This window comes from Lycorma delicatula, chromosome 2 (genome assembly GCF_047948215.1).
Source record: "Lycorma delicatula isolate Av1 chromosome 2, ASM4794821v1, whole genome shotgun sequence".
NCBI lineage: Eukaryota > Metazoa > Arthropoda > Insecta > Hemiptera > Fulgoridae > Lycorma > Lycorma delicatula.
In genome coordinates this window covers 233,991,316-234,012,226 of record NC_134456.1, presented here as the reverse complement: position 1 = coordinate 234,012,226, position 20,911 = coordinate 233,991,316, and the positions used below count along the sequence as shown (strand labels likewise).

The 20,911-nt window shown below is 29.0% G+C and overlaps 1 protein-coding gene across 2 annotated transcripts in view; it reads left to right on the top strand.

Moving 5' to 3' along the window:
* Positions 1-648: 648 nt before the first annotated feature.
* Positions 649-20,911, top strand: part of LOC142319756 (cysteine protease ATG4B-like) — a 46,955-nt gene continuing 26,692 nt past the window's right edge. The window contains exons 1-4 of one of the 2 annotated variants that reach the window (XM_075357391.1): positions 652-806; positions 3,397-3,529; positions 7,274-7,471; positions 12,550-12,714. In XM_075357391.1, coding sequence (XP_075213506.1) covers positions 7,294-7,471; positions 12,550-12,714 — 343 coding nt within the window. In that variant the 5' untranslated portion in view covers positions 652-806; positions 3,397-3,529; positions 7,274-7,293. Of the gene's footprint in view, positions 807-3,396; positions 3,530-7,273; positions 7,472-12,549; positions 12,715-20,911 lie in introns of both variants that reach the window. The other variant, XM_075357390.1, reaches the window with a different exon arrangement.

Below are 20,911 nucleotides of genomic sequence, written 5' to 3'. Positions count from 1 at the left end.
TATGACTGCAATCAAGACAACTTAGCAGTTGTTACAGACTGTCCATTATGACCTTATGTTACATCATTATACGATACTCATCACACATCCATGAGAGTCTTAAGTTGGCTCATAAATCCTGACAGTAGATTTCAGATGTAATATGAACTATTTTTGAACATGCTTTGTGTATTTTCTATAGAGAAAGTAGTGAAATTGTATATAATTAAATTACTTTTTTATATTTTTAGTAATATTTTTGTAAAATTAGTTTCCTGTACATTTAAAAGAATATTAACAATGTGTAATTTATTTTTATAACTCAAGTTACGAGCAGAATTCACAAATTATACAGTCAGACTGCAAACGTCGCAGTTATTTTTAAATTCCCTCCTTATCAGTTGTAACACTATTATACTACCAATTAATGTTGCTTTCACTGTTTTATAAAGCAACGGTGACGAACTATTTATAATGAAATAATATTAATAAAAGTAGTGGTAAAATAACAACGAATAATTGGTTGAAAATTTTAGTTTGCACTAAATTTAATTAAAGTTCTTCAATAGATAAATATCGTACATTTCATTAAATACATTTAATTCCTTATAGCCAATAACTAATTATTATATCACAACATGTCATTAAAACATGACGTACTCGTATAGTGATTTGACGTTGTTAGCACTGCGCTATCATAGCATTGCATTTGTACTTAGAAATGAATTAGTAAAATCATATGTTTCGTGCGTGAATGTGGTTATCGCCTTCTGATAAATTTTGGCTTTTATTTGTGTTTTTTGTTTTTTCCATATTTAACTTTTGATGTAAGTAGCTGTTTTCCTGGTTTTATTTTTCATGGTGATTTAGTTTTGAAGTCCTTTATATTTTATAAATATTATTAGGTTATCCCTTTGTAGGTGATTTCCGAAGTTTTTTTTATTTATGTTTGAAAAAGATTATATTTTCATTATTTATAATCATTATTAATTATGATGGTCTCGTTAGATGTTATTGTAACGTTGTTCTGGGAACGTCAATCCTTTAACTTCCTTTATTTTTCCATATTTAGTTTTTACTTGCATTTTGTAAGTTTCTAGTTGGTAGTTTTTTTTTTTCATTGAAAACTGCGCTGTTTATGAAAGTATTCATGATTAACTCTGGCTGTGTACCTAAGTATATCCTCTACAAATTCGAATTTTTATGTTGACGAGCATGAGGCCTGTTTTTATATATTGTCGTTCTAGATTTATTTGTACTTTGCATAATTCACAGAATTCATTTTATTAGGCCCATCATGCACTAACAGACAGCTTTGTGTTGTGCATATGATTAATCATTTCAAATCTATTGAAATATATGAGACTAACATTTTTGTTGTGCTGTTACTTTGTGCACACCCTTATATATTCAGTACATTACTTATAATACATATTTTGTACCAAAGAAAGTTATTGTTTTTAGTTCTCAATTAAACTATCATTTCTTATTTAAATAGCCTTCTTAATATTAAATCTTACTGTTAATAAGGCAAAAGAATCTGTCCAGTTTGCATTTTGTACGGTTCTGCTTTATGAAAATAATATAGTACAATAATATGTTCATTTTAACACCTCTTGCACTGATAGTTTATCAAATCATTACTCATAAATTTGTCTGTTAATTTTTTAAATACCAGTATTTTTATCTTATTTCTCGCACTAACAGTGTAGTAAACGCTACAAAAAGAAAATTATTAAATTAACCTCTTTTTGTGTTCGTAAATGACATACATTGTACCACTACAATTGTTTTCAAAGTTTTGACAGTTCAAAGATTGTAAGTTAATATGTTTTCAGATTGAAGATGGTGGTATTTAGAGGTTTTAATCTTATTATCTGCTTCTCTAACCTGTAATTAAATGTACGAGTGAGATTCCCATCCCCACTGACAAAAATATTAATTTAATTCTTTATTTATTCATGTGGATTTAGTACTTCCAGATAAGAATCGGTCTGTTGTAAATTATCTATACAATCTTTCTTTTAACTATGGTAATGTTTTTAGGAATTCCTTGCTGTATCATTTTTTGAATGTTTCAATTGTATAACAATTATTTTTGATTATGTGTTAGCATTTATTTGAACATTCTTACCAGCCTATACATGCCATTATACAAGGAAATGATAATGATAAATTGTAGTATGAGTTATTTTGATGCAAAATCAATAATGGAAATAACTGTCTAGAGCAAGGATAGTAGTAGAGTGATAACAGCAGAGAGATAATAGCACTGCGATAACACTATTACTCACAATAATTAATTTGTTTATTGGAAACTTGAGTATGCAATAAAAATTCTCCCCAAGAAAAGTTAATTATTCATAAGCCCAGAAATATCCACAAGGTCACAGAATGACATTGAACCCTAACAAAGAGATAATGAATTTGAGAATGGATGCAAACAAACTTTGTTCATTCAGTATGTTCAATCACACTTATTTTGAAAAAAATTAAGATTATTTCTTATATAGGAGTCTTTACATAAAATGTAACAAGTACATGAAGATTGGTTAAAAAACAATTATGTTAAAAAAACAATTTATTCACATCTTATTTTCTTTTAAATAACTGCATGGTAAACCAAACCCCAAGAAAAATTCTTTTCTTCTTTTAATCCTAGTATTATTAAGTACTTATTCAATATTATGTATACCAAAATAAAAATTTTATGTTAACAAGATTAATAAATTTATAAACTGTTTAATGAACCTGGATTTTACTTTTATCAGGCAATAGCATCAGTTGTGTCGTAGTATTATAAATTATATTTTTAGATATATTAGATACATTTATACATATTTTTAATCGTTATATACTTATACATTAACACGTTCACTGCTCATCTACTAACCATATACCTACCCTAAAACCTAAATTTTTTTATTATAACTTCCCTTACCTTTTAGTGTTTACTGCTTGTATATGATGTTCAGTGTTGCTTCTTTTAGTTTTTCTTATCTAGGGAAGTCAAAATTTTACGTGTGCCACCGGTGCCCCATGAGCACTGAGCGCTTGCTTAGATCTAATATAATGTTTTACCAATTTTACTTTTTTATTGATACATGTTTAGTTTATGATAATGAAATACAATTTAAAATTATTTCCCCTTACAAAATTTGTAATATTTTATTTACATTTGCGTTTTCATTTGTATTTTCTGGCGTTACTACTTACAGAATAATTTTCTTATAACTAATAAAACTTACGTAAAATTAAATAAAAACTAAATAACTCCCTATTTTCAACCCCTCTCGCCACCCAATTTTGTATTTTTACAGTTTCTGATGATATTTGTTAAAACAACCTGAGCAAAGGCCAGGTTGATTTGGACATGCTTCACAGTAATTCATAGTTTTTCTCTCTTTGTTATTTCAGTGGCAGACTCTACATCTTTTCCACTTCAATCTGTTACGGTCGTCTCTTTCATCAGTGATACGTATTGTATGTTTTTGGGCAGGCTTTGGTGAAGTTAACATTTTTCCAGGTGGACAAAGCAGGAAAAGCTCAAGTAAAGCCAGCCTGAATTCATACGTAGATATTTTTGTGTTACCAGAATACATATTGTACTGATGTAAAGCATTGTTAACACACATGGACAAGATATGAAAAACGATTTTTATATATCATCAGATGGTTTTCCTCTTGCAGGGGTAATAAGCTATCAGCTGGTCTTCTCTATCAATCCCTTTCATATGAACATTGTACTGCACCACTGGGAGAGGTTTTTTTATCATTTGACCCCATTTATCAATCGCCTTTTTTTTGTCTTTCTTTTTTTTAATAACCATCTCATTTTCAAATTCTGTTGATGTATGTTACTTTCCTTTTTTTATCTTTCCAGGCTCCAAATTGCATCACTGTCCTGAGCTATTGTCTCTCCTTTACCCAATTTTGTTGATACAATATCCACCAGTGAACACTTTGGATTACTTCTTAAAGTACCAGTGTAGTAGGTATTATTAGCCAGAAGTTTAATGCTAATGAATAATTATTGTAATAATTATCCATGAACAATGAATGGTGTACATTCAGTGCATTCTACATTAAATACAGTACTACTACTGAGACATGACCTTTCTCTGTTGTTATATCAGTTTTGCCTCCATAACAATGAAAACATAAAATCATTCCATCTGGCTCATTCAAGGTATATATTTTTAAACCATATTTATGTCTCTTTCCTTTAATGTTTGCCTAAAAACCAACCACCCACGCCAAAGCACCATCTCTTCATCTAAAGAAAGTTGTTTACCAAGTTGATATATAAAAATTATTTTTGAATTAAAATTGTCTTCTATAGCCTGTATTTTGTGGGTGTGGCCCGTTTTTTCAGCATCAGTTTTTGGCTCAGAAGGATAGCACCAACACCTAAGAATTAACAAAAAAGTGGTCACGACTCATGCAGGCTCTGAAACCAGGTAAACCAAACAACCAGTGTGTCTTCCAATAATCATGCAAACGGGGTAGATTGATTGTTCCTATATACAACACAAGAGCTAAGAAGGTTTTTAGTTAGTCAACTATTAGTGGTTTCCATCGACTAATGTGGGAATTTTCTTGTGTATTTTCCTTTAAAAATATCTTTTCTGCATTCTGATTCATTTCATTTGCAATCATTTCCAAATAAACAATATCTACAAGTAAATTATAAAAGCCAATAGGGCAGTTACTGGGTACTGGCACATTCAATCCACTATTACTGGAAAATACAATCTGTTTCAAGCCAGATGTTTTGGTGAACCAACAAACAATATTATCATCATCGTCGTCAAACTCAGACTCGGAACTGCTTTCCAGACAGTCAAACCTCCCCTCACTTTCATGCAATAAGTCATTGTGGCCTGCTCTTGAAGTTCCTGGCTCATTAGCCTCCATTATACTAACAGTAATAATGGCTGGTAATAGCCATAAAGGAATACTAAAATTACACTAAATAAACTAATAAAAGAACTAAAATGTTCAAAGAACTAATAGAAAAAGAAATATTAATATGTAACTCTCACAACAATGTCTGGAATGTCAGCGTAACATGAGCGCTGCAGTCCAGGAAGGACAGGCTCATACACAAAGTACTTCTATATGTAACACACTCACAACATACAAAACGCACATCACAGGAACTGACTGAGACATATACAAATGAATGGAGGGATGAGCCGCCAACATCACTTGAGTGTCCTTTCAAGGTCTGCCATGTGACGCCGGTGGCACGTGCTCAGTTAATGTGTTAAAGACTGATTTGCGGATTACCTACAATTTTACTATATTTTGGCTTATCTACCTTTCCATTCCTGGTTATTATCAAAGACAATTAGGATTCGGCCATATATGTAAACATTAAAAAATTTTATAAGATCACTATAACAGTCATCCATCTTTGGGAAACCCTGAACAGAGCTCAGAGATAAACTTTATCAGTTCAGAGCTTATATTTTCAAATATCATATTTCTTACCACCTTGTCAATAAATGAACTGAGTGTGTGTATTCGGAACTGAGTACATTACTTTGGGTTGTGCCTGAGGCTATTTATAAAAGAAAAGCATTAGCAAAATCATTCTAATACAGATATGGCCATGGGTAAAATTATAAATTTTACAGTTTAACTATATTTCCCCTTAATTTTTTTTGAAGCGTAATTTGTTTAAAACAAAGGATGATAGAAAAATTATTTACAGATCTGTAATGTACACAAAAAGGCAATTAAAGAAATGGCTTTGCACTTAGAGAAACAAAAAATGTTTTTTTGTCTATCAGTGTTATCTCTCAGATTTATCTTCACTGATAGATTGTATTGATTTGTCTTTCCTTATTTATTGCTCTTGTGTGCGTGTCATAAATATGTAAATAACGTATTTATCTGGACAATTTATCTGTACCAACAAAGTGGAGGGATTTATCTTTCCCAATTTATCACTTCATGTGTACCTAGTTAATGTTTAAAACCATGCATTTCTGTATGATTGCACATTTACATAAGAAGATTTTTCTCGGTGTGTGGTGAATGAAAACAATAGATCAATATAGACAATAATGTTGTTATAATTATTGTTTTTATCTTGCTGCATAAACATTTTAATAAAACAAACAAAAATATCAAAATATTAAGATGGATGCATATTATTGGCTCATCATTAAGAAATAAAATTTAATATTTGAAAAGCTGTACCAATTAATGTTGTTTTTTTACTTCCTTGTATGATGTAAAGGAAGTATTGTGATCGCAAAAAATTTCGGTTTTCAGATTTCAACAGAAATATCCATTTTGACCATCCCTGAATCCATTTTGACTAGTTTCAACGTGATGTCTATACATATGTATTTCACATAACTCAAAAGATTAGTCCTAGAATATTGAAAGTTTGGATCTAGGACTGTTGTAACATCTAGTTGTGCACCTCCCCTTTTGATTGCAATCGACTGAACCAAAACTATCCAAAAAAATCTGTATTTTGGACTTTTTCTTAATTGCAATAATAAGCTCTCATCGAGAGCTTTTCAGTGATATATATTAGTGGTACCTATTTTCATTGGTTCTAGTTATAGCCAAATGAAATTTTAATTAATGAAACATTTGGATCTTATAAGGGAAAGGCACATTGGTTCAAATCAAATTTCATCACGCTTTTTTTTTAATTTAAATATATTCATTTATTAATAATTATTAACCTCTGATTGTAAAAACGAATTGTACGATAATAATTCAATAACAATTATAAAAATAATATATGAAAAAATATCAGAAAATTTTACATACTTCTCATTTTAAAAAATGTGTATATGTAATTTAATAGGTGTACAAAGAAGTCATGTGGTATCCACATCAGATTTTTTGGGGATAGGCTATTTCTAAAATAGCCTATCAGAGTACACTGCTCTTCAGATATGTTTTTGGTATCTACACTAGAATGTTCATGACAATACGAATTTCATTATATCTTTTACAGCCATGCAAATAGATGTGGCCTGGGCCATTTGCCATAAGCCATATGGTCCATGGCAAGTGAGCACATTCAGGCTACTACTGGCAACAATAGTCTACTACTCCCAACCATACTGCCGGGCCATACAAAAATATTACCATGTTGGCTGCAACATTTCCAAATGTTCCATCTACAATGCTTCTTAAAAAAAATAAAAAATAATATTAGTAGTAATGTTGTCTCATCATATATATATATTGAATATTTTCTCATTCAACTACTCAATTCAGTGTAAGTAGTTTTTAATAACCTTTACCGATTATATTGCAGGTGATGAGCTAGAGTAATGTATGGATTTCAAAAGGCTCCTTAAAAAAAGCCGTAGCAGTAAGGGGCTAAACAGATTAAACATGGATATGATGTTTGAAGCATATCTTACCCAGGAATCTGGCCACCTGGAACCTGAGGATATTCCTCATACCAAAGAACCTGTGTGGATACTTGGGAAAAAGTATAGTGCTCTTCATGGTAATTGTTTGTAAGATATTTAATTAGTTAATGTTATTTTTCATCAGAACTGATATAACGTTTATTGTGATTTGGTCTCGGTAAATAATGGTGTATATTTGTAGCCGTAAAAACAAACCCATATTTAAAAAAAAATTGTTTTATTGTCCTGAACAGTTTCAGTTCAGGACAAAGTGCATGTTTATGTTATTTTTCATGTTTTGAAATAGAAAAAATTTGTGCTTGATGAATTAATTCTTGATATCATTATTTATTAATACTGAAGAATTTACAAGGAAGGAAATTTGAAAAGTAAAAGTTTTCAGAATGTATGTGGCAAAAATGTATTGTAGTGTACTCGACTTGTTAAATCAGGCGTTTATACAGTAATATAATTATTTCTATATCTTCATAATTATTCACATATAATAAACAATTTCATTCATAGTAATATTTAGTTTATTTTTAACACTTTAACTGCTGAGTTAGCACATCTTCATCACTTGTTTGAGTATTTTTCCAAATATTTCACCAGTATAAGTACAGTGAAAAAAATACTTTCATTTATAATAAAAAACTGTCAATTGGGGGAATAATTAGTTATTTTCTTAAAAGCACAGTTAGTAGACATAAACTCGTATTATACTCTTAAAAAAAGTTTGATTAATACTGAAAAAACATAACCTTCCTTTTTCAGAATAGAAGGAATATTCTGTAACTTTTTCACAAATATTTTTTTCATTGTCAGTATAAACTATATTATTATTTTCAATAAAAAATTTCAATAAGGAAATTACTATAATCAATACCTTCAAAGGATAAATCGATCTGTAAAGCGGTAAGAATGTATTGTTGCTTGATTTTTATAAATTAGCAACTTTTAAAGCATACCAACAAAAGCTTGCTTTATTTCAATACTATCTCACTGAATATGAAGTTCAAATTTTGGTCTATAAATGTCATGTGTAGGTTGCTAAGAATAGTTCAACCTCTATTCGTTTGAACTGTGAGCAGGAGATTTTAACTTATTTACATCAATAAAGAGGTTAAAAGTTCGCAATGAAAACATAATTATATGTATTTAAAATGTAAAGAAATTCATTTGGTTTTACCTTGTATGCCCTCACTTAATTTTTTTTTTTTTTTTTAATAGTATACATTCTACTACTAAGTGTCATCTATTCTAACAGAGCACCAATATTTATAATTCTTCATCATCGAATGAGTCCTGAAACCAAGACTCAGATGAGACTTTCAAATCAATCGTGACTGCCTTACTCTAATGATATTATTCTCAAAATACTGGATGAAAAGATACTTCTTCACGTGCAGAAACAGAATAAAATCATTTAATATTCTGTTTTACTACGGAGGATTATCTATTTGTTCCCAGCCAAATGATGGATGAGTTGTTCAGTTCAAGAAGTAGTATGTAGTTTTAAAACGGTTCTGAGATTTTCGTCTTTGTGTTTCACACGAAAAGTCAAAGCACTGTCTATTTGAATAGTCCTCAGAAAGCATTGTTTTGGTTGTTCAATATGAGCATTTTAATATTCTAAGCGATCTATATAATTTTATTGACAATATTCCTAACAATTTCAGGAGAATATGACGCTGGAATGAAATGTTTAACTGTTAGTTCCACAAAGATTTAATTGGCATATACAGAATAATCACATACCACAGCCATCTAAGCATGGCACCTGAAGATTCTTGCATCCTTCATTGAACTATTTGAATCTTTTTCTTATTATTTCATGGCATTTTATCCATGCAAATTGCTATTTGGCAAAGAAATTCATCCAATCTCACATTTTGTTCATTTAAAAATTGAACAATGGTTTGTATTTTATAAGTATGTACCCCCCCCCCCCTGATTGCCTTTAATGGTTTTTATTTGCAGAACAAGATTTTTTTTTAATCTTTATTATTCTTATAATTCTATCAGTAGTTTCCTAAAACACCTTGCACCTATTCGAGGAAATAAATGTACCGCTGCCCTTGCTTTAATTTTGCCTCACATTAATAAAAACTTGCAAGTGTGTGATAATAAAGAACATAAGTTTTTATTTTTAGACAGCTATAATCCTGTTATTCAAAGTTAGGAATTTAATTGTAATATATATATATATATATATATATTGTATAATATTGTAGATTTAATTTAATAAATACACAAATTATATAATTAATTATAAGTGTGTTATTAAAGAGAACAAAATCACACCATATTGCTGAGATCTGAAGTGGAATCCTTTGTTATATAGTAATGTAATTTGCAGTTAATTGGAATTTCTTAGGCTTTAGAAAAAATGTATAACTTGAAGAATAATTTGCCATGCAAACAACAGTAAAGTAATTTAAACAATTGAATTCTTAGTTCAGGTATATGCCTGCAACCTACATTCTTCCATGAGTGATTTCCAGTGTTATAGCATAATTCGTGTCAATTTATTTAACTATTAATAAAATATAGAATAGTTAGCTGAAATTATCATTGATTGACTTCAACAACTTATTCATTGATCAGTTATTTGGTTTACACAATCTGCCAGTTATTAAAACAAATATTTAAAAACTATTCAAGTACTTGATGTGTAATGGATGTTTTCTTTGTTATGTTGTCGTGTTGAGTGCAATTTTATTCAGCTTTACTAGATTTCATTTATGTTTCTTTTCTTACATTTAAAATTAATAATATTATTCATAATTTGAAATTGATGAAATTTCCTTTTGATATATTAGATTTAATTAAAGTTTTATCATATTAAACCAGACTGGAATGAAGTAAATTGTATTTCTGAAGAAAAAGTATAATTTTTTTTCTAGATTTGAAGTTTTTTATTCAAGTGTTAGAATATTAATATTTATTATTTGTTAGCTAAATTACAGAATTATTATTTAAATGTGATTGAAGTTTTTTATTTATTTATTTATTTTTGTGGACTTTATAATTAGCATAACAATACATTTAATTCAGTTTTCTGATATCATAAAAAGGTTCTTATTTTTAATTTTGAAGTTATTTATGTGAACAGAAATTGTTTTATTATTATTCTTTGTTTTATTATTATTTAATATGAAAAATTATTATCTATTTAGTATAAAAAGTATTTATTAATGTAAAAGATAAAGATAAATGTATTAGTTTAAAGGATTATTAAGTATGAAAAATAAAAATAAATGGTAAATATTGTAAATTAAAATAGGCCAAAAATCTTCTAAATTACTGGAAAAAAATTTTTTTGCTGTATTTATACCATATAATAATAATAATAATACCATATAATTTCAATTATATTGTAATTTAGTAATTACTGTATATTGTAATTTAAGTAATTACAGAGTTTTGAGGGGTATCAATATTTATATTACTTTTAAATAGATAAACAATATTAATGAACCATATTTATTTTTTTACAAGGATTCACACTGTTAAAAAAGTGGTCAAAGGAATTTCATTTATAATTTTGTATTATTTAAAAGTAGTATAATAAAATCCATTCTATAGTATTAAGGTATTTTCATGTAAATATTAAAAATATTAACAAGTGAAATTTAATTGTACTTTTTTTAAAAAAACGTGTGAATTTATCTTACGAAGAATTTTATTGTAAATTTATCACTCATAATATTGGGAAATTTATTTAACATATTCATTTATTTAGATTAGCAGCTTCTGTTGTGATATGATCTTTTCTGTTCGATAATTTAGCAGTCAAACAGATACAATTTATATAAAAAATTATAAATATATATTATAAATCTGCATACCAAAAAAAATTTATATAAATTTACATCCTAATGCTTTCAGAAAATTATTTTCATCTTCAGGGATGTATCGTAACAGATTATACATATAATAATAATACTTCACATATTAAATGAGTTAGATAAATAAAAAAATATTTGTATATTTTGTAACATTTGATCTTCAGTTATTAAAATCAAGTCATATATAATATAATATGCGTAGTATTATTATTATGTACATAATTAGTTACAATACATCCCTGAAGATGGAAATAATTTTCCAAAAGCACTAAGATGTAAATTTATACAGATATTTATTGGTAAGCAGATTTATATTATTTTTAGTAATATATATATATATATATATACCAACAGGCCATGTTAAATAAAATTAATCTAGGATATAATTTAGTATTCAACTTAACTGAAAGTATTGCTCAGTTAAAGAAATATACTAACTTATAACCCGGTCTTGACTGGTAGAGTTTACATTAAATAATGTTTATAAATTTTTCATATTTCTGACTTGATGTTTCAAGCAATAAAGATTATGGAAGTCCCATGTTGTTCATAGCACTGCATACAGTTGCCATTGAGAAAATATATAATTTTCCAAATCCATTACAAGAACTTTAAGGGTTAGTCCCTGGGATTTATTAATACTGATAGCAAAAACTCCTTTCATAAGGAATAGAAATTATTTAAATTAAACTGGAAAATCAGAATGAATTAAAGGAATTCTTGAAATAAATACTGTTTCATCTTAACTAAACCTTGTAATAATCTTGATATGGAGTTATAGAGGAGTTTTTGTCATCGGTGTTCATGTACACATACTAAGCATCTGAGGTACAAGAGTCACTGTTAAAGATATTTTCTTTAAGAGCAGCAATGTTCGTAATATAGTCTGTTGTGTTGAACGGAAAAAGGTGTCTATGTATCTGAATAACACTTGCAATTCAGTGTACTTGGCATATGTAAAACCCACTTATATAATAATGCTAATGTTGATTTTTGATTAGGCTCGGTGATGAAGGCAATAGGAAACCACTACACTCCTCACTCTCCCTAGTAAGCTTTTTCTTGAAGATGGCTGTCATCTACAGAATTGACAAGTAACTCAATTCTTGTCCGTATAACTAACATTATATTAAGAGTTATTGCTCATAATATGCAACAGTAGCATTTTAGTAAAATACAGCATTTTTTAATTAAAAAGTATATTTTTCTTAATAGATGCACTGTTACAGTTTTTGCATAATGATCTTTTTTAGCTCAATAATTTGTTTAATAATTTATAATATCAGTTTTTCATTACTTTTTATTAATTTTTTTTGCATTTTCAGATTTGGAACAAATTCGGAGAGACATACGTTCACGGTTATGGTTTTCATACAGAAAAGGTTTTGTACCGATCGGTGACACTGGCTTAACATCAGATAAAGGATGGGGTTGTATGCTTCGTTGTGGACAAATGTTGTTAGCACAGGCTCTTCTGTTCTTACATTTAGGTATTCATTAATTAGTGTCTCAATTATTTTGCTACAACTTAACCGGTAGTTAATTGTTATATCTGTACTTTATACAGGATGGTGCAGAAAAACTGTAAAATTTTAAATAATTAGAAAAATGAAGTAAAATTACTGACCTTTATTTGATGTTGAAAATATGTTTTACAAGAGTGGAAATTTCAGTATACTTTACTTTTTAAAAATTATTTCACTTAAGTGCTGTTCATTTTTGCATATACATTTATTTAGTAAGTTGATTCTGAAAATTTTATGTAGCGCGGTGCAATTTGTTCTCCAGGATGTTGGCGATTTCCTCTTCAATTTGTGTTTTGAGCTGGGCAAGGTTTCTTGGTCTAATCTGATACACAATACTCTTCAGATGTTCCCGTAAAAAGAAGTCATAGACTGATAGGTCTGGAGACCGGAGCATTCAAGTGATGTTAGCAATCCTTAAAATTATGCAATTCAAAACAAACATCTCACTGTTGTCGTAGACCTTCGAGCAGTGTGTGAGGTGGCTCTGTCCTGTTGAAACCAGGTTTGCTGAAGGTCAAGATTTGGAAGAGAATGGCACTTAGGAGCAAAAAATGTCTCTAGCATGTCGACATAACATGAGACATCGTAATCATAGCAGATCCCCCTTCATTCTCAAAGAAGTAAGAACCTATCAACCCAGAAAACTGGGTAGTAAGTTTAGTACTATATAACGGATGCTGGTAAAGCTGAGCAGGATTTGTTTGTGCCCAGTAATGGAAATTCTGCTTATTCACGTATTTGCGTAAGTGAAAATGAGTTTCACACCTAAAGATTTTCAATAAAGTTAGCATTCTCATTGATTTTAGATACAGATTTCAGAAATTGCACATGCAGTACACAATCATTAGGTTTCAGTTCTTAGACAGTTTGAATTTTGTAAGAATGAATTTCAGGTTATGGAGTATTCTTTGCACGGTCTAACATCCGAGTTCCAATAATGAGGTAATTTTCCGCAGTGAATGAGAAGAACTTCGTACCAGTACAGCTTTCACAGCATCAGTGTTTTCTGGCATATGTACAGACAATACATGCCCACTAGGGTTTTTTTCGAAGATGAACCAGTCTCTTCAAAGTTACAAAACCATGTTTTGATTGCGTGTGAAGACAGAACTTGACTACGGGGTGCAATCTCATAGTGTCACCAAAACACAACTGCATGCTCTACACCATTACACTGCTCCATCACAACTAAATGTCCATTACTGCTCTACAGTTTAATATCTTTCTTCCACTTATTATGGTATACCTACAGTGCTGCCAACATCAAATTCAAAATTTCCTGTTTTTCCATGCCACCTGTATAATAACTTAAGACTAAACTAAGTTAAATATTTATAAATGTACAGGCACAATTGATTTTTCCTTACATTGATTCCCATTTAGTTATTTAATTCTTATTATAATGTTGCATATTTTTTACAGTAGGTGATCTATTTGTAATTAGGTATATGTAAATGAAGAAGTATGATGATGAAAGATAAAACTCATGAAAAAGAAACTTGTCTGATTATTGGAATTACAACTTATCAGCGTTTCTTATATTATCATTAAATTTGTATTAAGTAAAAAATATAATTTGTATACTTTTTTGGAGTCAGTTAGGTAATTTGATGTTTTTTTCTACTTCTTTCTGTTCAGTGTGAATCTGTTTAAATCAACAAAATTACTACATTTAATTACTCAATTAAATGTTTTATAAATTTCACTTTTGCCTTCCTCTGCATTTCTTACCCTCTACATCCCTATATTAACAAATGAATTAAATCTGGATTTGTTAATATATTGTCCATTAACTTAGTTCATCTCTTTACTAGAGTGTACCATGAATTGCTCTCATTGTGTATTTATACAACAGTAACCCTAACGATTTTATTATTTATCAGCCTATCTAATTTTCTGTGGTCTATTGCATGTCTATTTTTTGTTACATGAAGTGCTACCCTCTATATAAATATTTGTATGAATATAATTTTAATCTATATTTGAAACCAGCACACTTCTTTTCTGTATGAATGCTGCTGTTGCTTCTGTCATTCTTTTTTGATCTTCACTTTACTCAACCTCAACACCAAACTTCTGTAGTCTCTGTTATATTATGACCCCTTTTCTTTCTTTTTCTGTTTAGCTTGCATGAATTACGGTTCAGGTATTACTTCAGAAGATAATATGTATGAGTGTAAATGAAGGTGTAGGCTTGTACAGTCTCAGTTCGACCATTCCTGAGATGTGTGGTTAATTGAAACCCAACCACCAAAGAACACTGGTACCCACGATCTAAAATTCAAATCCATATAAAATCTTATAAAGTCTTTACTAGGACTTGAATGCTGGAACTCTCAACTTTCAAATCAGCTGATTTGGGAAGACGTGTTCACCACTAGACCAACCCGGTGTGTTTATATTACGACCCCTGTCTTAATATTTATTCCTCATTATCTCTTCTCCATCAAATTTAATTTTCTTCTTTGTCTTTTTATTTATTTTTATACTGAATTTCTCCTATTAATAAATTCATGTCAGAATTTTTTCTAAATCGTATTTGGCTTTTTCCAATAAAAGCAACAAGCAAGTCATCCATGACTGACTTTATTTTTTCTCCTTGAACATTACTCTATTCTCAGATTTGTCTTTCAATTCCTGTATATCTTCTATATAAAAATTGAAAAGCAACAAAAATATTATCATATTGTATAATAATATTATCATGTGTTATAGAGTTTGACAAGAATATTGAAAGATAGCACAACTAAAAATTCTTACTAACTAAATTTTTTTATTCTAGAACAACTCGCTATGTACAAAATAAGTAAATTATAAATATAATTATGGCTTATTGTGAACTTAACAAAAGGTAATAAAAATTAATACAAAATTAACAAGTGATTTTAATAATGAAATAATAATTACAAAATTAATAAATAATTAAATTTATACAAGAATTATTTATTTTATTACTTACAAAGTGAAACTAGATTACACTCTTATCAGTGAATAAAATCATCTTGTCCTCTGTTCACAATGAGCTCGTCAAACAGCTTCTAGTTCTTAACTACAGGCAAGATCATGGTCCCAAAATGGAATATTTTCATGACACATTCTTCGCTCCAGTGCTTGACTATTAATGCACACGGTCTTCAAATATTATTACATACTGTACCAAAGTATGCCGGTCCTTGGCAGTATTCATACCTTCGGGCGTACGGCTTGATCTGTAGTAATAGCAATCAGTTTATCATTTTCTTCATTCAAACATAATTATTTCTATTTTCCAAACCTGGTTCAGTATTCTAGAAATTTTTTTTATTGCTTTATTTGATGTTTCTGAATTTGTCTTTTTCAATCTGTTTGTCGATTTATGATCTTAATTCTCTCTTTTTTTCTTATTCTGGCACTTTCCATTACTAGAAGCTTCTCTACCAATTACAGTATTATATTTGTCGACCTTCATGGCAGAAAGATAGCATCTCTGCCTTTCATCTGAAAATTCTGGAATCAAATTTCAATCATATATAATAATTGTTTATATGCTCTAAAATTAATTTTCTATAAAAATGTTTAAAAAGTAGTCATCTAACTGTAAATAGCCATTAACCTGAAATATGCGGTAGCCTGTAGCCGCTTCATATAAATAAATTAATTTAAAAGTAAAAGGTATTACACCATAATCATAATGTGGTTCCCTTTTTACTTTATGATTAACCCTTAATTGGGGGTGTATCTGAATGGTTTACAGTTCAGTTTGGCATTTCCATACAGCATAATTCTGGAAACAAGTGACCTTTTCCAGATTCTAAACTTCTTCTCTGTTAAGTTTTTAATATTTGGAGAAATATCTGGTAATTGCTAAAATAAATAATAACTGGTCTATATAAAATCATTAATTAGTAATGCATTGCTCCTGATTTCAGTACAGATTAGTTAATTGAATAGTGATGTTGGGTAAAGTTAACAAAAAACACACAGCTAGTATTTGCCAAAAGAAATTGGACTTTATTGAAAGAGTACCAAATGAATTTATGTTATAATTATAATCTTAAAACATAACAGGAAATTATGAAATTAGCATGACTTAATACTACTTAATATATCAGCTGAATTAACAAATGAATAATGCTGTTAAATACAAAAATACATGAATAAACCTTTATAAATACACAGTGTAACAGAGTCGGAAAATAAGAGAGTTGTTTACAATAATTTCAGTATAGAAGGCGTTAAATCACAATATAAACACATTAAAATAAATAATAATATAAATAGAATTTATTCTAATAGTAAGTTTTCTTGAAAGTATTAAGTTACAAAGAAGCACAAAAACATAACTTCATATCTGGAGTAATTTTCTTTAGATTAATTTAAGAGAATATGAATTCAGTGCATGAATAGATAAGAATTAATCTCGGCGATTAACAAGTTAAATTAGATTAAATGATAGAGTTGATTGCAATAAACCTTTCAAGTAAAGGTAATTTGCTCTGAGTAACTGACGGTTGAACACGAACTTTTGATGAACAACACGAAATATAATAATAGTTATCAATAATAATATATGAAATATATCGCACATAAGTTTTATAATTCTGAAGTAGTGTTTAAATTAAAAGTAGATTTGATAAGAACGATAGTTTGCATTTAATAACCCATAAAATGGGCTACACATGAACAAGGATAACATAAACGTTTAATATGAATAATAATGAATAATTTGCACTTGCCTGTATCACACACAAATATTAGCAAGAGATGAACTCGTAAAAGCAAGTACAGATGAATACATATGTAATCCTGGGCCTAGTCCGCACTGGTGTATCAGGAATACAGAGGTGTGATGTGGTTTGGTGGTAGAATGATGCGTAGAATCTCAGATGTGTAGTGACGAGTTTTGAGATTCTGCTTGAATGAGAATGTTACCACAAAGTTTGCAGGAGAGTATGGCCATAGGCGACTGCACTGGTGAGATCTTGGATCTACTCTGCCGAAAAGATGGCGAAAGAAAAAGGGGGAAACCAAATCCAGGTAGTGGACAGGAGAGAGTGTGTGTAAAAGACAAGAGATGTGTGCATGTATTAGTAAGGGGACGAAAAAATAACGGGTGTATGAAAAGGGTAGTCAGAAATAATTCGATAGAAGAATGGACGCGGTCACTAAGGCTGACGGAGGGAGGGTCGAACACAGGAACAAATAATAGAAACAGGTAGATTTGACAAACACAAAAATTCGAAACAAAGTGAAATTTAACATTCCTGTAACAAGACAACGGGACCCACCCTAGCATGGAATTCGTAGAAAATAACGGAAACTTTACGCTAAAATGGCGTAAACAAGTGAAGTGTTATTATTTAGTAGTTAATTTCCTGAAACATTGCAATTCTATAGTTTCATTCCTTTTCCTGCTTGTGTATTTATGTAAATAATTTTATTAGTAAATTTGCTTTATTTTTTATATATCTAAGTATGTTTAAAGTAGAGTTATTTTTCCAGAGATAAATTTTAGTGCTTTATGTATTTACTTTTGTAATACCTATCTTTAAATTCATTTACTCTAAGAAATTAGTACTTTCTTAAATAGTGTTATGAATTAACTTGAAGAACCGTAAAGAAATATGCATTTAGTACTAGTAATTAACATCTTACTGCACTTAGCTCTCTACCAATGTAATAAAAATTATAATTTTATTGTTATCGTTTACAAAGTACATATTTCTTACAAAATTACGTTGTAACTTAGTAACAATTCTTACAAACTTAAAATAAATTAACATAGACATAAATAAGATGTACACAATTGTTTGGGTATATACATGTGTAATAGTACTGTTGTAATAACAATGAAAGAAAATTACCTAACATACTCTTGACATTTTATGATTTTTCAATCGTAAAAGAGTGTGAACTAGGTACTTCTGAGGAAATCCTATACGGGCATTACTACTATCTTTATAACTTAACAAATGTGAAAATTGGAATTGTTTAATAATTGCATTGTTTATGCTGGGTGCTATTATATTAATATACAACTTTCCAAAAGAGAAAAAAATGGAATTGATGGTGTAAAATTATTCATGGTGTGGACTATAATGATTTGGACTTCTGAATATGTATTTAGTTACCTTATTCATTTTAATGTCCTTGACTTTATTATGCTTAACTTATTATTTTTATATTTAATACTATTATTATACTTAACTTATTTAAGTTTATCTTACTTATACTTAATTAATTATCTTATTTATATTCGAAGTATATCTTATTTACAGGTGCTTATAATATAAATAATTCTTCAATAAATTAGCTCATTTTTTAAAAGAAACTTTCAATATAATTCTGTTGGAGTAGTTTTTTTTTTAATGCCAATTTAATTTTTTTAACTATTTTTAATTATTTGATACAGTAGTTGTTTGTCTACAAGAATTTCATTGAAAAGTTGAGGTGCAGTAAAAAGATAAAATGTAGGAAAATTTCTTTATTTGTTTTGGGTGGTTTGATGCTGCATGTTCACCTGTTGTAAGCAGTGCAAATGCAGTTTTGTTACTGCTGGCCATTTTTTTAAATTTAAAATGTTAGTAGAGTCTTATAGAAGTATAAGTATCGAAGGGGTAAGAGGAGGTTCCATTCCCTGAAAATGAGTAAGGAATTAAATGTTTGAGGTTTATGGAAATAGTTCTTAATATATTTTAGTCCTATTATATGAAATTTTAATATAGTGTAATATGCTCCTCCCCACATTGAAATTCAATATTGAAGACTACTTTCAATTATAGCATAATATATTGTTTTTATAATATACTCTGGGCAGAGATTAATTTAGCTCTTTCTTTAATTTCACTATTTGGTATGCCCAGGATGACTTGGAATCAATCATTACATCTAAATATTTTGCACTACCTACTTCCTTTATTCTCTCACAATTTCAGTTAATAGTTCTCCATTTATGGACTGCATTTGAAACAGTAGAGGCTGAACTAAATTAGTTCTTAAATTAAGTACAATTATTTTAGTTTTATTTATATTTTTACTTAAAGCATTAGTAACTTGAAACCATAGGTTGAGGTCTCAAGAGATTGCTATTAACTGTTTCAACCAATCATTTCTCATTAATGGCACAAAAACGCAATGCTGTATCATCAGCAAATGCGATGGATCTGTTTAGTTTTCCTTCACATAGGTCATTAATATACACATCAGGAACTCCACATTTTACCTATCTGCTTGTACTTTAACTATTACCTACTTTGACTTGCTGGGTTCTGTCTGAGAGGAAACTTCCAAAACAGTTTTTACACAATCCTCTCATGAAATGATGTTTTAATTTATTGCAATTAATGCTTTATTGGTTATAATTCATTTTCAGTAGACTTATTTGTTATTTGGTTTATTTTTATGTAATAGTTTATTAATTTCTTACAATCACTTTTTAATGTTTCTCCCCTAAATTAGCTAAAAATTTCTGGTGATATTTTTTAAACTCTGGAATTTCTTTCTAAATTATCGTGGTATCTTTTTATATTTTAGAAATTTTTTATTGTAGGATCGCTTTAGTGTCTTATTATATAATTTGTTTTTCTTTTCCGTGTGTTTATGCAATTCAGTAGTGTTTAACCATGGTTTTTCTTTCAGTAGAAGATGTCTTTTTTGAATGTTTTCTTCACTTGTAGATAGTTCAAAACAAGTCTTAAATTTATGCAGAAAATCATTAATAGTTAAATCTACTTCATTACATGCACAGACAGTTGACCAGTCTGTATTAATTAGATGATTATTAAAGATGTTAATTCTTTTTATTTTTATTGTTTTATCTGATGTGACATATAGAGGAGGTTTAATTATTTGATTTTCATATAGATTAATTAATCATACAGTGATTTGTAATGTGTAGTACATCAGCTCTAAAAATAATGTTTACATTATTTATGGAGTGAGCATAAACGTGATCTAACCATGAAGTAGTTAACTCACACACTTGTGTTGGTTCATTAACAAGGAAATCAAAACCATAACAGACATAATACATTTATACTCATCTTATTACTTGCTATATTTGATTTCAGAAGGTCAATGATAACATCATCTTTGTTTATAAATAGTAAGAAGACTAATTTCTTCTAGTAATTTACAGACATGTTATGAAACCTGTACATAATACAAATTGTAATCTCATTTA